The sequence below is a fragment of the Alosa sapidissima genome, chromosome 18, assembly GCF_018492685.1.
Source record: "Alosa sapidissima isolate fAloSap1 chromosome 18, fAloSap1.pri, whole genome shotgun sequence".
Classification (NCBI taxonomy): Eukaryota; Metazoa; Chordata; class Actinopteri; order Clupeiformes; family Clupeidae; genus Alosa; species Alosa sapidissima.
Window position 1 is genome coordinate 7815861 of NC_055974.1, and position 17672 is coordinate 7833532.

The 17672-nt window shown below is 39.7% G+C and overlaps 3 protein-coding genes across 9 annotated transcripts in view; 1 reads left to right on the forward strand and 2 right to left on the reverse strand.

The window, feature by feature from the left end:
- Nucleotides 1–17672, reverse strand: part of rgs7bpa (regulator of G protein signaling 7 binding protein a) — a 25060-nt gene continuing 7388 nt past the window's right edge. The window contains exons 1-7 of one of the 5 annotated variants that reach the window (XM_042070866.1): nucleotides 9293–9404; nucleotides 8643–9061; nucleotides 6444–6610; nucleotides 4112–4242; nucleotides 2953–3097; nucleotides 2350–2420; nucleotides 1–1514 (exon numbers count right to left, since the gene is read on the reverse strand). In XM_042070866.1, coding sequence (XP_041926800.1) covers nucleotides 1423–1514; nucleotides 2350–2420; nucleotides 2953–3097; nucleotides 4112–4242; nucleotides 6444–6610; nucleotides 8643–8771 — 735 coding nt within the window. In that variant the 5' untranslated portion in view covers nucleotides 8772–9061; nucleotides 9293–9404 and the 3' untranslated portion in view covers nucleotides 1–1422. Of the gene's footprint in view, nucleotides 1515–2349; nucleotides 2421–2952; nucleotides 3098–4111; nucleotides 4243–6443; nucleotides 6611–8505; nucleotides 8554–8642; nucleotides 9239–9292; nucleotides 9405–9824; nucleotides 9925–17672 lie in introns of those variants that run through there. The other 4 variants (XM_042070867.1, XM_042070865.1, XM_042070868.1 and 1 more) reach the window with 4 other exon arrangements.
- LOC121690353 (snake venom 5'-nucleotidase-like) lies at nucleotides 9407–14427 on the forward strand. Of its 3 annotated transcripts, none has more exons than XM_042070860.1 (8): nucleotides 9407–9689; nucleotides 10138–10289; nucleotides 10505–11088; nucleotides 11353–11481; nucleotides 11977–12080; nucleotides 12303–12450; nucleotides 13085–13268; nucleotides 14104–14427. In XM_042070860.1, exons 1-8 carry the CDS (start codon nucleotides 9541–9543, stop codon nucleotides 14193–14195), a joined length of 1542 nt encoding a protein of 513 aa, XP_041926794.1. In that variant the 5' UTR covers nucleotides 9407–9540; the 3' UTR covers nucleotides 14196–14427. The 3 variants fall into 3 exon arrangements, with proteins under 3 accessions (XP_041926794.1, XP_041926793.1, XP_041926795.1); XM_042070859.1 differs by having other exon boundaries at nucleotides 11353–11500; nucleotides 11915–12080; nucleotides 14104–14426; XM_042070861.1 differs by lacking the exon at nucleotides 14104–14427 and having other exon boundaries at nucleotides 11353–11500; nucleotides 11915–12080; nucleotides 12303–12391.
- Nucleotides 15025–17672, reverse strand: part of rnf180a (ring finger protein 180a) — a 12639-nt gene continuing 9991 nt past the window's right edge. Inside the window, exons 3-5 of the mRNA XM_042070862.1 lie at nucleotides 17086–17317; nucleotides 16107–16232; nucleotides 15025–15447 (exon numbers count right to left, since the gene is read on the reverse strand). Coding sequence (XP_041926796.1) covers nucleotides 15245–15447; nucleotides 16107–16232; nucleotides 17086–17317 — 561 coding nt within the window. The 3' untranslated portion in view covers nucleotides 15025–15244. The remainder of the gene's footprint in view (nucleotides 15448–16106; nucleotides 16233–17085; nucleotides 17318–17672) is intronic.

Here is a 17672-nt window from a genome sequence, read left to right on the forward strand (position 1 = left end):
TTACCCATGTAAAATGACAGAGAGCATTTGTTTGCACTACAGAAACCTTTACACCATGCCTTGACATATTTGAAGCAGTTATTGATAATAAGCAAGACCCATGCTGTGCACGTCCAGTCTGTGCATCAGGTTTAGGCTGTCCTGTCACCCCTAAGACCTCTAACCTGCTGAACTGACTCTACACAAACAAATCTTGAGTGCTCCACTATTACCACTTAATGTGTGTACACAAAGGCTATGCAGGTATTGTATTCACCGAGTGGTGGGAAAGGAAAACTCTTCGTACAGGTTCTCGGTTCATGGAAGACTAAAGTATATGTATAGCTAAAATAAAATAATAATAATAACAAAAAAACATACATAGTTCGGCTTACGGTTCATCCTCCTTCTCCTGTTCCGCTGGGCTTATAAATATGCATCCTTACCACTGTGTCATCTCAAGTGTTCAGAAGAGGCTGCTCATTTCCCACCTGCTTTGCCGTCACAAACTCGGCCATGACAGAATTTGGGAGTGGAATTGTAACCATAGCCGTGCCGTTCAGATGATACACTTACAGTTACAAACTTGCAGTCACCGCCTGGTAGGGTTTTCACACCTACACGATACCTAGTAGGGTTATAACAGAGAGTTAACCAAATAAACTGTAGTGCAGCGCACACCTTGCAAAGTTCACACTGTTTGTGTGACACTGGGAGATATGTCTCAGATATTGGAGAAAGATGCGATTGCACTTAGTTTCATGTATTTTGTTGAACTAACTGTATGATTCAAGTTAAAACTCTCATGCTGTGTGTATGTCACTGATATTGCACATGAGCTGGCTAAACATAGGTTGAGTACATTTGGTTGCCTTTAGGCTTTAGTAGCAGAGTTCTGTTGTCCGTTAGTTTGGTCCATTTTTAATCCATCGCAGTCAATCAATCAACTTAGTCTAATGAAAACATTCATCATAATTATGATGTGGGGAGATATTTAAATGTCAGAGTCCTAAAGAATAAATATCAAAATGATGACAGACTTAGTTGTGACTCTTTCTCACGCATAACCCTAAAATCTAGCAAGTCTTATCTGGATGTTCAATGAAAAATCAATTTGATTATGAACACATCCCAATTGCAATATGAATACTTCCTGCTTGCCTGTATCACATCACTAATGCTTAAATGCAGACAGTCTTTTCTTTCCTCTTTCAGAAATGAACGGCTTTCATTCAACAGCAATAACATACTACATTTAAGTTAATGACTATTTGTTTTGGACTATTTGCTATATTACAGTTATGTTTGTATAGTTTAAAAATGAGATAGGCAGAGAAAAAAAGCACAGGAGATGGCAGTATACTGTATACTGAGTGAGGAGTGGCAAGTGCTAAAGGATTATTGAGGATGTTGTTATTATCCTGCTGTGTCTGGAAGGGCCGCTTAGCTTGAGACGAGGCAACACAGCCCGAAGAATCTCCTCTTTCTTTGTCTAACCAGTGGATAGGGAGTCAGGTTCAGCAAGCTGCTGTCATCTGTGCACAAGAGCGACAAGAGCGGAAAGGGTTGAAAATAGCATATCCATGGCAATGACCTCAAAGTGAAATGTTCTGCTACCAGGTTGCCAGCTGTCTGTGGACATGTCCTGGGGCTGCACGATTTTGGGAAAATATCTTGATTTTTCTGACAAGCCTAGGGCATGAGATGCACAGCACATTACACCTGATAGGTGAGTTTCACTGTCCGTAACACAAGGAGGATGACGTGAATATAAAAATATATGTGGTTAGATTAACCAGAGTTGGTAACTGCATGAGTAATTGCAATTTTTGGGATTAGCTAATTGCATTTGTTCAAATTGTGATTTTGATTAAAAAAAATTTTTAGTAAAAAAAGATTAATTGCAAAATTGTGCAGCCCTAATATGTCCTATACTAGCCTCAACCTAATCTGTAAAGGAATGATGGTGTCACTGTATAAAGTGTAGATTAAACAAATTTAAAAATATTGCATTTTCATAAACCTTGAAAATAGTAAACATGGAGTGGACAAAAGGCTCACAAGGGCTATAGGATTATTTTCTTTGTGGCCCAGGGGATGAATGGTTCTACAACCAAACATCATAGGAGTTTTATCTTAAATAGACATTACAAAGGAACTAGGCTGGTTATGAAACTACTAATCACATGTCTCTAAAATGGTGTTGAGAAATAGAGATTCAAATGTATGGTCATATGGAATTATATAATGTGGCTAGATCGGGCTGGGTTTACCCAATCTATAATGTGGCCACACTGTACGGGATATGAAAGACTCAAGTAGGCATGATTGTATGATGCACTTGACATGAAAGAGACTGAAACAGTGTACCTTGGTTCTTGAGTGGTAAAGGCATTGTCTCCCTGAGTTTGCTTAGAAGGTTCTTCATCTCTCTCATGTCCCTGTAACAATAATACAGTCATTTCCTGTGTAATAGCCACATAGTGTATAAACTGCAGGACAGTGTTCTGCAAATTTCACAAAATCAATGTATAAACCTCAGTTAACAGGCATGAAATTACAGTAATAGCTGTCTGTGTGGGTAGAAGTGACTTCCCAGTAATTTGGAGGCAAAAGCATTGCTCCAAAACCCAAATAAAGTGTATTACTACACAAATTATAACTATAACGACCCATTGCTGACATCAAGTAACCACTTTCAGCAGAGATACCATAATTCCCCAACTAGTAACCAAGGTTTATGCAATGATTTTGCTAAATTGTTTCAGCTATGAGGTTAATACATGGAGGTGTGCTATACATGGGAATGCATTTATTTTCTTCAATCGTCTTTATTGGGCTATTGGGCACTGTGGTTAATACACAAGGGCAGTTAATACATGGCTGTGTTTTTTAAATGTGCATAAAACAATTAATTATATTGTTAACATCTTCGTGGTGCTGTATCCCGCGAAAAAACATCAGCATCAATACCTTTCTGAGTTGTCGATGTCCGTGGCTACGAGGAGGCCAGCCTGCGAGCTTTCCACAGGAGATGAGGACGTGTCCTCTAAGATGGGGATATCTGAGGTGTCCTCCACTTTGCTATCCATCCTTTGGAGAGCAGAGGAAGTCTGACCTACAGTGAGTATGATCAATTTGAAAATCATGCATTCCCTCCCTTTCCCTTTCTGGGAAAGCTCTTAAATGGTTTGCATGCTACGGTGGTTTATTCATTGACAAGGACTTGGCAAGGACAGGTATCAAAGTCTCACAACCTCACCACAGGTGTACCTCAGGGGTCAGTATTTGGGCCCTTTCTGTTCTCCATTTACACCACTTCCTTAGGTGAGATCATTCCCTCCCACAGATTGGCCTATCACTGTTATTTACCTGTTTTTCCCACCTGAACACTGACCGCTATTTCTGCTAGGATTTCCGCACACCTCAGGGATTGGGTGAAAGACTGCACCTTCAGCTCATTCTCTCCCAAACTGAGCTTCTGGTATTTCCAGCTAATACAGCTATTCCCAAACAGATCAACATCCATCCAAAACGGCACGTAACTAATATCTATGATATCTAGATTAGACTAGACAAAACAGTTGTGTGATAATACAAAAATAATTACTCAGTGCATCCTTGCCAATACAAGACACCTGATGCCAAATCCAAACCATTTGAATCTTAAATGGCCAGATTTATTTGGTAACACTTTATTTTTATGTGTCGCTGTTACAGTGTACCTACCTAATTAGGTACAGTGGTACAACCTGTGTAACAACATGTACCAGATTTACCCCATCCAGCAGGTCTCAGGTCAGCTCTTTGCCTCTGATGAAAATTTAGGCAAATTGGCAAAGTTTTGTAAAAGCACTCAGTATTACAATGTAACAACTATATATAGGTAGTTACCCACAAATATATAATGCAAATACAATGATAGTACCTGATAGTACATGTTGTTACACAGGTTGTACCACTGTACCTAATTAGGTAGGTACACTGTAACAGCGACACATTAAAATAAAGTGTTACCATTTATTTTAACACTGAAGATGAATCTATTCATGATTGATTGCCATTTACAACATGCCATTTTGATACTGTTTTTTTTCTTGTGACTCCAGCATCGCAGAGGCCACCTCCTGACCTTTCCTGTGGATCTTCAGGGACCCCAGCAGACAGACAGACTTGAGCATCTCCGTGATGTACATCTCCAGGCAGCACTGCAGCTGGATGAAGAGCCTGCAGATCTCCGGCTGGATCTCACCATCCTCTGGGCTGCAGGAGGGTGAACGGAGGGCAGTAGGGTGGTGTGAGTTGGGGGGGGGGGGGCAGGATAAGGCAGTAGTGGTACAAAATCAGGTCATCTCCATCATGATACTGTCTGTAGTGGGCTTCACAATACCACCTACAGTAATCTGGACAGAGGTTGTACTTCAGCCAGCTCCTCTCCGTATAATGTTTAGTGTCATACTTTGATGCAGAAACTTGTTTATCATATGTCAGTTTTCTACAAATATAATTAAGGTTTATGGGAAATATAATTCCTGACTTTCTGTCAAATCAGTCTCTGTAGACACTTACAAACTGTTTATAAAAATGCTGGTCCACTTTAAGTGATGAAATAAAAATAGAATTAGATGTGAGTAAAACGTGACAGCCTACCATGATATTTTAGAGAGCTCAATAAAGATGAAACTTTGTGGAGGGGCCATTGACTCTCCTGAGTCCAACAGTTCACACTAATTTTGGAAGCATTCCTAATAAGCAGACACTACTCATCCTGATCCTAACCTCTTCCATTTCCTGGATGTTTCTCGGCATAGTGAGGTTATTTATGGACTAAGCCGCACCCTTCATGTATGGCAACGTGGCACTGGTCCTGGTGAATTATTCAAAGTGCGTTAATAGTTTATGGGCCTATAGGTTTTTTTTTTCATCTGCCGGAACATGATTAATGCACACTGATCTAAAAAATGTAATATGTGACAAAATTCACATTCTGACATCATAAAAAATTAACCACACTTGGCATTTCATAATACAAGTGATATTTTCAACAAAATGAGCCTCACACTGATAGCATTGTGCGGGTATTGAGTCCTAGCTTGTGTCAGTGGTAATAAATAAATCTGCAAAACTAAGTTCCATAACTGCAGTTATCACAGATAAGACTGACTTCTCTATTCCAAGAGACTAAGCCATAAAAATCTTGTGGTTCTTCCCAGGAAATCAAACATGGTTTTTCAACAATTTTCTGTCTGATGCGTTCTAAGCCATTCAAGGTCATTAAGATGAAATTTGATGATAAAAATGTTCAGCTAACTTCAACTATTTTCTCTTCAATTGTGCTATTTCTCTTTTGTAACATCTAGTATGCATATGGCAAAGACTTCTACACAGTGTCACGCATTTGCTAAATGATGGGAAAATGCTAATTACAGCAGATACGTTATTCACAGACTATGTGCCTTGCCAGAGGATTTGAATGCTAATAAGTTTATTTTTGGCAACATCACAAAAGTGTGCATACTTTTAGGCTTTTTGACAGTTGGGAATAAATTCAGATTACTAAATTTTGAAAAACAAATATGCTTTTGATCCATGCAAAAAAAGCAGTCTGCAACTCTTGACACTGCCAACAAACAAACAACAAACAAGAACAATGACAGTGGCTAATTTGTAAGGGTGAGCCAAAACTGAATTAGCACAGTGTCTATGGCTTCCTCTACAGTACTCCATTAACATGTCATTTGATTATTTCCGCCCACACCATCTGTGAGAATGGCAGTTATCATAAATCTCATAAACATCAGTTTTCATGAACCTCGTTTTGTGCAACGCTTTCAAAGAGGCGACACTGAGTCTTGCTTTTGCTAGATGAGAGGAGAGATAGGCGGGAACCCAATAACTTCCACAGCATAGAAAAAATCCCTACATTGACAGCAATCATTACGGAGAGCTTTTAAGGAGGAGGAAGAAAATGTTTGGTGGTAGGTCCTCATAATGGCCATGTGTAATTGAAGAAGACCGGCGATGGGAAAAAAGGCCTCTACGATGTTTGCAGATTGAATGGCAAAGTGCTGTCGGAAGAATGACCGCATATGCTCCAGTGAAGGTACAGACAAGCTGATAGTTGAATTATACATGCAGTTCCATTAAATAGATGGAGATAACATTTGTATGTGTCTCATTTGATAAATTTAGTGGTGATGCATCTATAGTATACAGTACCACAGACTTTCAGACTCCAAGAGCAACATAATCCAAGTACTAAGTGTGTTTTTTGAGAGAGAGAGTGTGTGTGTGTGTTCTTTTAAAGATATGTAAACAAACTCTTGTTTCCATAAATCACTTTGGTATAACAATGCCAACAGTGCCACTGGTGTATGCACTGTTGTGTCAATTTCAGATTATATATGGACTAACCAACAAAGCAGATATTACAATTATTGCCATTCAAATTATTATTTATTTACCAGGATATGGCTGTTAAGCGCTGGTGTGCGGTTTGTGCCATCTCACAGCCCTTAATGCGTGTCTTGTGCATCTCTGCTCGAAGACTGGGGCAATCCCTTGACAGCTCTCCAATAGAGATGACTAGTTCGCGATACAGTGCCACAAGGGTATTGAACTCCTGGACAATCTGAAGAGGAAAAGACAAAAGATTGAGAGTGATAAAGAATTACAGTCACTGTGGCAAAGTGCACACCATCTAATTATTACACTTAAAGGTTGCACTCCTTGACCTGCTAGCAAGATGGAAAATAAAGTTAAAGCTTTTTGGAATATCAAACCCCTAGTTATGAACAGCTTACCTTTCAAGCTGTAATCTCCTTTTCACAAAGTTCATGTGTTGATTAGTTTAGTATTTGAATTTCTATAAATGTTCAGTGTAAAGAAGCATAAATATATTTCTGATATTATGATTTTGTCATTGTCTCTGATCAGGGACTTTGGCCAGACAGACCTCCGATGACAACTCGGCAGTCAGGACAATGTGAGCATGTAACTCAGATTTGGAGCCATTCATTGTATTGAAGCAATACAATTACCATCTACCACTAGAAAATGTCAGAGTAATGTATACATTAGGCAGCTCTACATTATCTAATGTAATTTACTCCTTTGACACATATGTCTCAGATATATTTTTTTATTGAACTGCATTCCTCTTATTTTGTCAGTTGTAGATTGTTACATGGGTCAAGAGAGTGCAGCTGCAACGGTGTGCCCATGGAGAAACTGGACACAGGGAGGAAGTATCATCCCTATTCATTTCAATGGCCGATGCTAGGCTAGCTATTTCAGCCAAAAATTTACTTAATCTATAAAAATGATGTTTGAACGAGGCTCATTTTCGGGCACATTTTCATAAACAAGCCAATTAGGTGGCTCATTGGAGATGGCCACAAATGATGTCATCCATGTGGTTTGTTTGTGAAAATGTGACAAAGTGAAAGGCTGTAAGACGCCATTTTTACAGATGGAGGCGGCCAACTTAGATGCCAAGTGGCTGAGGCTATCCCTCCAAATCCTCATCCTCTATGTGGGCCTCAGAGTAGTACAACATATAGGCTATGGCCTATATTTATGTTTCGACTCAACTGAGTAAATAAATAAAAAAAACGAAACTTCCAAATTAAGTGGAACTGTCTGTTTGTTAGATGACCCTGTTCAAAATAGGCAAAAGGTAGCCATACATTCCTAAAAAGTTCAGAAATATGTAGAACAAACATAGCCTATTCAGTTTGAGAAACAACCAATTAAAGGGGAGAGAAAAACATACACAGTTATTGGTGAAAATGTTGAGTCAATGCTCAGTGTAAATTGCAATGTTGGTGGCATGCAACTTAAGTGAAACAGAATCCACTACATGTCAAGCCCAGGGCAGTTATTGGCCTTTCATACCTTTCAGCTGTGGATATGGGCACCATATAGCGGCCAGTGGAGCACTAATTTATCTCTAACTCTTTGAAAGAGGCCACAAGCCAAACACAGAACTAGCAGCTGGTGTTAACAACTGTGAGCTTTTGTGCTATGCAATGAATTGCTATTGGCATCAATATGAAATAAGTTCAAATGCAGTGGACTTTTATTTCTGGTATGAACTGAGCATATTCTGTGATGTAGCCTAGTTCAGGAGCCCTACAAATTAAGATTGCGTTTAGGCAACAGAAAATAAATCCTCAGAAGGAGCCGCATGTAGAAAAAATGATGAAACAGAACAGATTTGCTGTTGTCCCATGGCTAGTTTGAGGGCTACTTCACAGCCAGTCCCTGTCACATACAATACAGTTTGCGATGGGAATATAATCTACCTCTTTATCTCTATTGAACAACATCAACTGATGACTAATGTTATAGAGCTTTATGTTGTTAAATAGGCCAGGGCTACTCATAAGGCAAAGACATAAGTAAGGCCATTTCAATTAGCCTATACGGGTGCAATGATAACCCATGACAACAGGCTGATGTGAGCCATTTACAACATGGAAAGCACAAATGTCATGCATGCTCGACTGCAAATACGTAGCTTACCCTAATACATTTTCACAGTGTTCTGTTCATTATCATTTTGCATCATCTTTTAACGCAATTAGTTGGCCAACACGTAGCCTAAACACAGGAAAGGTAATGGACCACAGGGAAAACTATTATGTCGCACGCATACCTACCATTCTGCAGTCTCCAACGGCGCATTGAGCTTCGCTATCCTTGCGCTCCGTGTACGGAGGCTTGCTTATTTGAAAAATATTCCCGGCTGATCTGGGGCGGTTCTTGCGCCCATTCGATGCAGAACTCATGCATACGCATCTAACGCTTTAATCCCTTTGATGTGGAACACGCTGTCAATTTGTCCTGTATCCGCGTATGTTGTAGCAACTCTTTCTATGTTACACAGCGATGTTGTAGCCTGTTAAGATGTTACAACGAGTGTTTTCCTTAGTAACCCGTAGCGCGCAGGACCACTGTAGCTCTCGCAGCTCCTCTCTGCATCACCACGACTCCGAGGCGAGTCACCTTCACTTCAGCAGAGACCCGTTTCTAAGTGGAATGTCTTGTGTAGCATCGTCCACGCGTAGCGCAGAGATATCTAGACGTTTAAAGGCAACAGCATCTTCAAAATCTACTGAAAGGATGATCTGTACCAATAGGATAATAGAAACTACAAATCAGCTTGATTATTTCCTATGCGCATCATTCCCTTTCATTAAACAGACACCTGCCCCACACAGCTGGTTGATTCTATGGTATTGTCTATTGAAAAGCCCGCGTGCATAAAGAGATTCATAAATAGATGTTTTCTCTCTTTCTCTCTGATTACCTTTTATCTTCATTCAAGTTTAAGGTTTTGCTAATATAAAATATTTTCTTTCTTATTGATTGGCTAGATTTGTAAGACCAGAGACTTTAGAGATAGGCTAAGGCTACCAAAACATTTTCAAATTTTCTAAAGTGAAAATAAATGATAGCCATTTCGAGACTAACCACTGAAATTAGTCTATGCAGGATCTCCATAGTAACGTCAACAGTTCTACAAAGTTTTGCAATTAGCAAGATAGGTCGAGAGCAATGTCTGACAATTATGTGATGGCACAGATCCCAGAAAGCAAATTTCGCTGTCCTGTAGTGGAGCTTGGAGCTAAAATCACTATTTTGCATTTTAACGATGTTTACGAAATAGAGGCAAGATCAGATGAACCAGTTGGTGGAGCTGCAAGGTAGTATCATTTCCATTTGCGTGAAGACAACGTTAGCTATTATGGCATACTTAGGTTATGATCAAGTTTAATGCAATGTTAAAGTGACTTTAGGCCTAGTAGCTATAGCTACTGAACAATGCTTAGGCTACTCACCTCACCATTGACTGTCTTGGACTGTTTTTATATGATTGCCATTCGTTAGTAGCCTGAGGATTGTTCATCTTTCATATTTCATATTTGCTAAGTAGGCCTGTCAACACTGGTAATTTGTCCTATTATCCCTAGCTAACATAGCTAACGTTAATGTAGCTAGTTGAAGAGCCATACGAATGAAGGATAGCAATGTCTGTTTTGTTAGTAAGCAAATTTATGAATTCTCCAAAGGAACACATACTATGAATGAATGAAGTGTTATCAGTTGTTCAGTGCGGTGTTGTGATCACACAATTTTCCCACTCTCTTCCAGGTTTGCAACAGCATTAAAGGAATTCCAACATTTGAACCCATTTATTGTTTTTAGTGGTGACTGTTTAAGTCCATCTCTTCTTAGCACAATTACAAAAGGAAGACACATGATAGATATTCTCAATGAGCTCAGGGTTCATTGTGCGGTGTATGGTACGTATGTTAACTGTTAAGCCATAAGCTAGCCTAACAAAAATATTTAGAAAAGGGGAAATGAAAAACACCAACATTTTTTTTATCAAACTTGAAATGTCAGACATGTAGGCCTACATCAACTTGTCCATACTTCAGTTCTGGCTTTTTTCCATCAGTGAAAATATAAATTAAGTCTAGTTGTTAACTGTTGTGTATTTCCCCCTCATTTTCAGGAAACCATGAGTTTGATTTTGGCGTTGATAAGCTGGAGGAAGTGAGGACACAAACGAACTTCCCTTGGTTTCTCAGCAATGTCTATGATAAATTCACTTCACAGACTTTGGGTCATGGCATCGAAAGCCGCATCATTGAATGGAACGGGCTCCGAATTGGCATCATGGGGCTAGTTGAGGAAGAGTGGCTGGACACTTTGGGTACCATAGACAAGGTCAACATCGATTTCATTGACTATGTTGTGACTGCTGATCGTCTTTCTAAGGAGCTTAGAGAGAGCGGAGCTGAGCTGGTCATTGCTCTCACTCACATGAGATGGTCCAATGATATCCGGCTGGCCACAGAGGCCAAAGGGCTGGACCTCATACTTGGAGGCCATGATCATGAGTATGGGGTTCGTGAAGTGAGTGGTATCTGGATAGTAAAGAGTGGATCTGATTTCAGACATTTGTCAAGAGTTGATATCAAGAGGAAGGCTGAATTGACTTATGAGTACAGTGTTGATAGAATAGATATTACAAATGTTATAGAGGAAGACCAAGGGATCAAAAGCATTGTGGACACATATAATGATAACATACAGGTGAGTTGTAATAGGTATTAAAGAGTATTTTTTTTTTTTTTTTTTTTACGAAAAAATCCACATTGTAAGTCACAAAAGCTGTGGCAAACAAACAAATAGACAAGGACATTTGTATTTAATTGCATTTCACAAGTGGTCATTCGAAGGTTTTAATATTTTAAAGAGGAAGTGTATTTGTTGATTTAGCGATTGTTTTGGTATTTCAGGGAACACTTACCATATGGTGACTATGGAATTAAAACAATGCAACCCACTTTGTTTCAGTACATGCTCGAGGATGTGCTCTGCCACACTGACGTGGACTTAGATGGTCGTTGTGCAACAGTTCGACACAGAGAATGCAACCTTGGCAATCTCATCACCAATGCCATGCTGGAGGCCACTCATGCAGAGGTGGCATTGTTGAATTCAGGTTTATATTAACTTAGCTTGCGTAGCTTGTGTATTAACTGTTATTTGAAGTGATAGAACTACTGTGTGGGTTTTTGATGGTAGGCTGAGTTGATGAGTAGGCTTTTGAAAAGTAAGAAATCAGAGATTCCATAAGACAAGTATGGAAATCATTGTTGTCAATGAGAAAAATTATATCAGCAGGTCCATTTTATTCCGGAATACATACTATGTGGATGATTGATATGTCTACCAGAAAACCACAGAATTGAATCCAAAAAGTACAGCTAAATGTTATTTTGGAATGCCAAAATTATATTTGATCATTTTTTTTATCAGGACATTTTTTGATGTATTGTGATTTCACATCTGTAGTCTATTCGGAGAGGGTAATAAACCTTGTATGTAATAAGAGAACTTTGGCTGTTCTTGACAGGAACTCTGCGTTCTGACCGCCTTCACCCTGCCGGTGAACTGACCATGCGTGACCTGTTGCAGATTCTGCCCATGAAGGATCTAGTTCTGGTGGTGGAAGCCACTGGACAGCAACTTTATGAGTGCCTGGAAAACGCAGTCAGCAGATACCCTGCCCTGGATGGAAGGTAAATCACAACAGTGTGAAGTTCACAAGTAAAACATCTTACATCTATTGGTTGGCAATTACAGTTGGTGAGTAGATGTGGCTTTTTGTAAAGCACCAAGTAACATGGTCATTAAACTGAACTTGTATCATGTAAATTAGGCTTTTGGTAACATTTATCAAGTGCTGTGCCATTGGTACTATGGCCAGTTGTTGCAGTAAAATACAATTATGACTGTTCTAGGTTTCTGCAAGTTGCTGGAATACAGTTTGGCTTTGATCCCAATCGCCAGCCTGGAAGCAGGGTTATTGCCAGAAGTATCAGGATACAAGGTCACAATCTAGAACGAGACAAAAAATATCTAGTTGCGATGAAGGAATATCTAACAAAGGTACCAAAGATAATGGTCTCTTTTTGCCCAGTCTCCAAATTCAAAGAACTTGAAACCAACATTCTTACTGTTGGCTCAAAATAAGATTGTACAAACCATGCTGTGCCCCTTAGTAAACACTCATAGGTGCAGATTAATGGACAAGTTATCATATGCATAACTGCTGAAGTAGACATTTCAAATGATGATAAATTGGTGGTGTGTGTTTGAAATGGAAAAGACATTTACTGGAGATACAGGACACCATCGGGACAAAACAGGGCCAATCATCATGATTGAAGGGTTAGACCAGTTAGCTTATAGCTAAAAGGGAGCTGGTCTAACCCACTTCCAGTGAATTATGCTAAGCTAGGCTTATGATGTCAGGGTTATTGCACACACAGAGAAGAGAAGGGTATGTATCCTCTTATCTAACCCTGAGGTAGACAGTAAATGACCTTTTTTCCCAAACAGTTGCCGTATTCCTTTAACAGAGACAACTCTGATGCTCTGTTCAACATAGCCCCATCAATGTGGCAGACAGAAGAAGTTTAAAAGCCTTGAACTTCCACTTAAATTGCATGCTAGAGACTGTTCACATACTGTACTGTAAGTGGCTGAGATGCTGATAGTGTGTTGATGTGTTTGTTTTCAGGGAAAAGATGGCTATTCCATGTTTACACACTGTCCACAGAAGTGTGACTTAGAAACCGCTCAGGTCCTCTCTACAATTGTCATCAATCATTTTGAGTCTGGGAACATCGTTCAAGGCCTCAAGGCCTGTAAGTCTGGCCATCGTATGGGTCTCATCAAAGTGACCAGTAGCCCCTCAGTCACAGGTATACGTCAATCTTCTTCGTGCCAGCCTGAAAAAGAGAGCCTTTTTACTGTATAACTGGTGACACTGATTACGGTCTTTTAACTTAAAGGAAAATTCCGGTATTTAGCACTTTGAGTCCCTTTTCTGGTTTGTTTTGGGTGATCTAGAGTGGTGGACACCGAAATTTTGACGATTGGTCCTGTCTCGACTTTTCCGCCTTTGACTACTTCAGAGTGGCTGCCTACAGGCATGCTCTAACAAGTCCTAAAACAACCCTTAACGTTCGTTTTCAAAACTGTGCAACTCACCGAGTGGTTAGTGGTGTTCGTTGATGTTCCAAAACAAGTAGCATAGCGAAATACAGTTTCTGTCGTGTTTTATTTGGCATTTTGTAAAATCCCATTGATTTCTGTTGGAAGACTCATTGCACGTTGATATTACTATGCCACCGTCTATGCTTCAGGCTCAAATATTGAACAGAAGTTTATACGCTGTTGTGAGGTGTCTGAAAAAAAAGCAAATAAAACAGCTGGAAATCATACATTGCGCCGATATATTTGATTTTGATAATCACTAACCACTCGGTGAGTTACACAGTTTTGAAAATGAACGTTAAGGGTTGTTTTAAGGACATGTTTGTGCATGCCTGTTAGGCAGCCACTCTGAAGCAGTAAAGGCAATTCGAAACGAGTCAGAAAAGTCGAGACGGGACCAATCGTCAAAACTTTGGTGTCTACCACTCTAGTTCATCTAAAACAAACCAGAAAAGGGACTCAAAGTGCTAAATACCGGAATTTTCCTTTAAGAAGTCAGTTTTCTGACTTTCTGATCTTCTCACGCTTGTCCTCGTGCAGCCATTGAGCGCAGCGCTGACGTCCCTGTGGCCATGGTGCCTGGGGTGGAGGGCAGAGTATTTCACATCCACACCGAGAGTCAGTCAGAATAACACAGCTATGGAGGACACTAGCCACCTTCATGTTGTAGACATAGCCAGCAGCACATGTGCTACTTACTTATTAGACAGTGCTTATTATTTCTAGCTGTACAGGTGAAAACATGTATTTTTTATGTACATGTATTTATATAGTAAAGTTATACGTAATATATCCTGTATCACCTGTATCTTCCTGTATACAGATATTTGTATTTAATTAAGTTGTATGTTAAATCTTGTGAACTATTTGAATGGCAAATGTGCATTAAAATGGAACATTCTGATTATGTTGTTGACTGTTATCTCATTGCTGTATGTTGCCAGAATCTGTTTCTTGAATCAGTGATCCCATTGGAAAATGAGTTGGGAAAGTGCTCTTAAACTGAAAATTGATTTAACAATGGTAAAGTATGAGTGTATGGTTGTGGTACTTATACCTAAAAGTATTGATAGTAAATGCTTAATATGTTGTAGTTGTTTTGTCAACAGGCAATTGAAAGTCATTTTACAACAAATTTTGTTTTATATAAAAATGTATAAAAAGTGAAAATATGAATGCCATTATTATAGCAGATATAATAACAAAATAAACTATCGTTGGAAAACACCTGCAGGTACAAGGCACACAAAATTGATATTCAGATTTTACAGGAAGAAATTATGCATGCAATTAAAAATATCAAACTTTGAAAAAATTTTGTATGATTCAAAATTTGAATATGATTCAAAGAGAAATTTTACTATGACAGCAAGAGGGGAACTGTTTATCAAAACATTTGAATATGGATTTAAGATGGATCTCGTCTTTCAGTAGAATTTCATTAAAAGTTTCCTCTGCAAGTCCTTAAGTCAATAAAAGATTAGTTTGTTATAATCAAACAAATATGGGTTTGTTTTATACATGTGCAAAGACATTTTACTCAGAATCAAGTTAATGTAGCCTAAACAGATGCATTTTCAAAGTTATGTCAATGGCAGTTTTTAGCATCCTAAATGTACTTGCTAATTTTGCCGATATTTGAAATGGCCCAAAAAAAAAAATGCACAGTGTGTGCCCGGCTTTAGGAGGATGGAAAGAAGAAGTAGCAGAGGAAGCAGAAGACGATGAAGCCGATGACCCAGTTGACAGAGTAGATGTAGATGATGACCATGTCCATGTCGAAACGCCAGCCGCGTGAATCATCCTCAAAGTCCAGCGCATCGAGACGGTAGCCGCCATGAGGAAACTGACGCCTGCCAATTGGGCTGGCCTGTCTCTGGAACCCTGGAAGGGCGGGAGGAATTCTCATTACACATTGATGGGGAAGGTGGCGTCCATGTTTGAGTCCCAGTTACTGTATCAGTTCAGACTAATATGTTCTTCACTGTGACTGCATTTGACTTCTGGATATTTTTCTACTTTATATATGCTGCTCTTGCAGACAAATGCAGTCCCATCTGAGGGGTGTTTGTACAGTGTGTGCTTGATTGTATTTCTCATGTTATATATTGCTGCAGTTGTAGCTGGGACTGAAAAGGTTGGTTTGCTTTGTGTAATTGTTACATTTAAGTCTTCCCCTGGCAAGTTAGCTTGGTTGTTTCTGCCTAGATGCTCACACCTAAGGGCCTTTTCATTATTGATAATCCTTTTGTGTGAAAGTGCTTTTGTGTTAGTCAGTGTGTTGGTCTGGTGGTTAGGACAAAGGAATGTCTGGAAAGAAAACATTGCAACACAAAGAGCTGGACGAAAACCAGGATGCAAGAGTTCATCCAGTACAAAATCAAATCCATAACACGTGAACTCACAGTGTAACTGCAAAACAACTCAGCTTTGACTACATTTGGACTTTTCGGTCTTATATCGTTTGTGTAAGTTGTATTTTTAAACAGATGCGATGTGAGGAAATAGCAAACATATCATGTTGAATATGTGAGCAGGCTTACCGCCCAAAATCCTGAAGATTTTCCTGCAGCTGGGGAGAGGCCACTTGGCACAGGTGGCCTTCTGGAAGGTCTGCTTCCGTAATAAGTACTCCTTTGGGAAGAAGGTCCGGGCTGTTTGGTTTAGTTCTGCAAAAAAAGAAATGAACGTAATTGGAGGGAATGGAACTGGATGTTATGGTTCATTTTCTGGGGATGATTCTGCCACTGATTGTGTGCCTTTGCTTTAACATTAGTGGCTTGTATTGGTGGAAACGACGATGAACCATGTGATAGGGCTCTTTGTCAGCTATTAGATCTTGTGGAGTAACCTTACCATACATGATTTAGTTAAAGTTAAAGATAAAAGTGGACTGATATTTAACTTTTATCTAAAGCAACACAGACTCTCAAAGGCAGATATGGAACCCGGGACGACCAATTGTTACTCGCGCCATTCCCACTGTTCCATCACATCCACGTGTTATGCCTGCCATTAAACAAGTGGAATTAAACTACACACAGATTTTCTACATGACAGCTTTCTTTTATGTTCTTTGTATACTCCTGTGCATGAAGTCATGTGATGAATCATATCATGACTCCATGCACCTTGGGTTGAATAATCAACTGATGGTCTAGTCAAACAGTCTCTCTGGCCATTTCAAGTTGAGCACCATCACTGGATATAAAGATCACAATGGGGGCTGAACTTGTCTGTGCCTCATCTCTCATTAACTGGAGAGGCTAGGCCATTGTAGCGTTAGCCACCATTTGGCCATTTGAACCCATCTGATTCCATGAATACCATAGCACTCATGCTAATTACTTGTTTTTCTAACTGTAAAGAAAAATACACAAGGGGACACAACCTCCCCTTTTTTTGTTAATTGATGACGTCTGTGTTTATATAAATGTAATATTTCTATGACTTCTAGGTCTGTAGTCCAAAACAACACCATTGACTTGTGGGAGACTTTGTCACAACATTTTTGTGGCTCACCCTTCTGGAAGAAGACGTGGGATATGATGGTCCTGCAGAGAGGACAGGGGGTGTTGGTGGGGCTGTTTTTGGCCAGCGTGCGCAGGCACGGCTCGCAGAAGATGTGGTTGCAGGGGTGGCACATGTACGGGCTGAAGTACACATCCAGACACACGGCACAGATATAACCCTCACGGTCCCTGGTGTGTGTGGCCTCATCCTCACTGCTGCTGGAGGGGTTCCCTGTGGAGCTCTTTAAATGTACAAACACAAACACACACACACACACACACACACACACACACACAAAGGTATTAGAGCAGGTAATTCACACTGTTTGAGGGATGGCAGAGGAACACTCCATGGTGAAGGAGAGGCACGAGGGAATCCAGCACATCCTGTTTCTCAAAGCTTCTTCTTCTATTGTCATACTTTTCCTGTGAGAAGCAGAGCTGCAGCAGCATACTGATTGGAGTTGGAAGATCCATTCAAAGATGTGAATTAGGCATCAAAAGGAGCTCAGCTGAGACACTAGCCTGAAAAAATAACGCTGTAAAATTGTGCTTAATATCTGTTAAATATGTCACCTATTTCTTAACTGGTCCTAT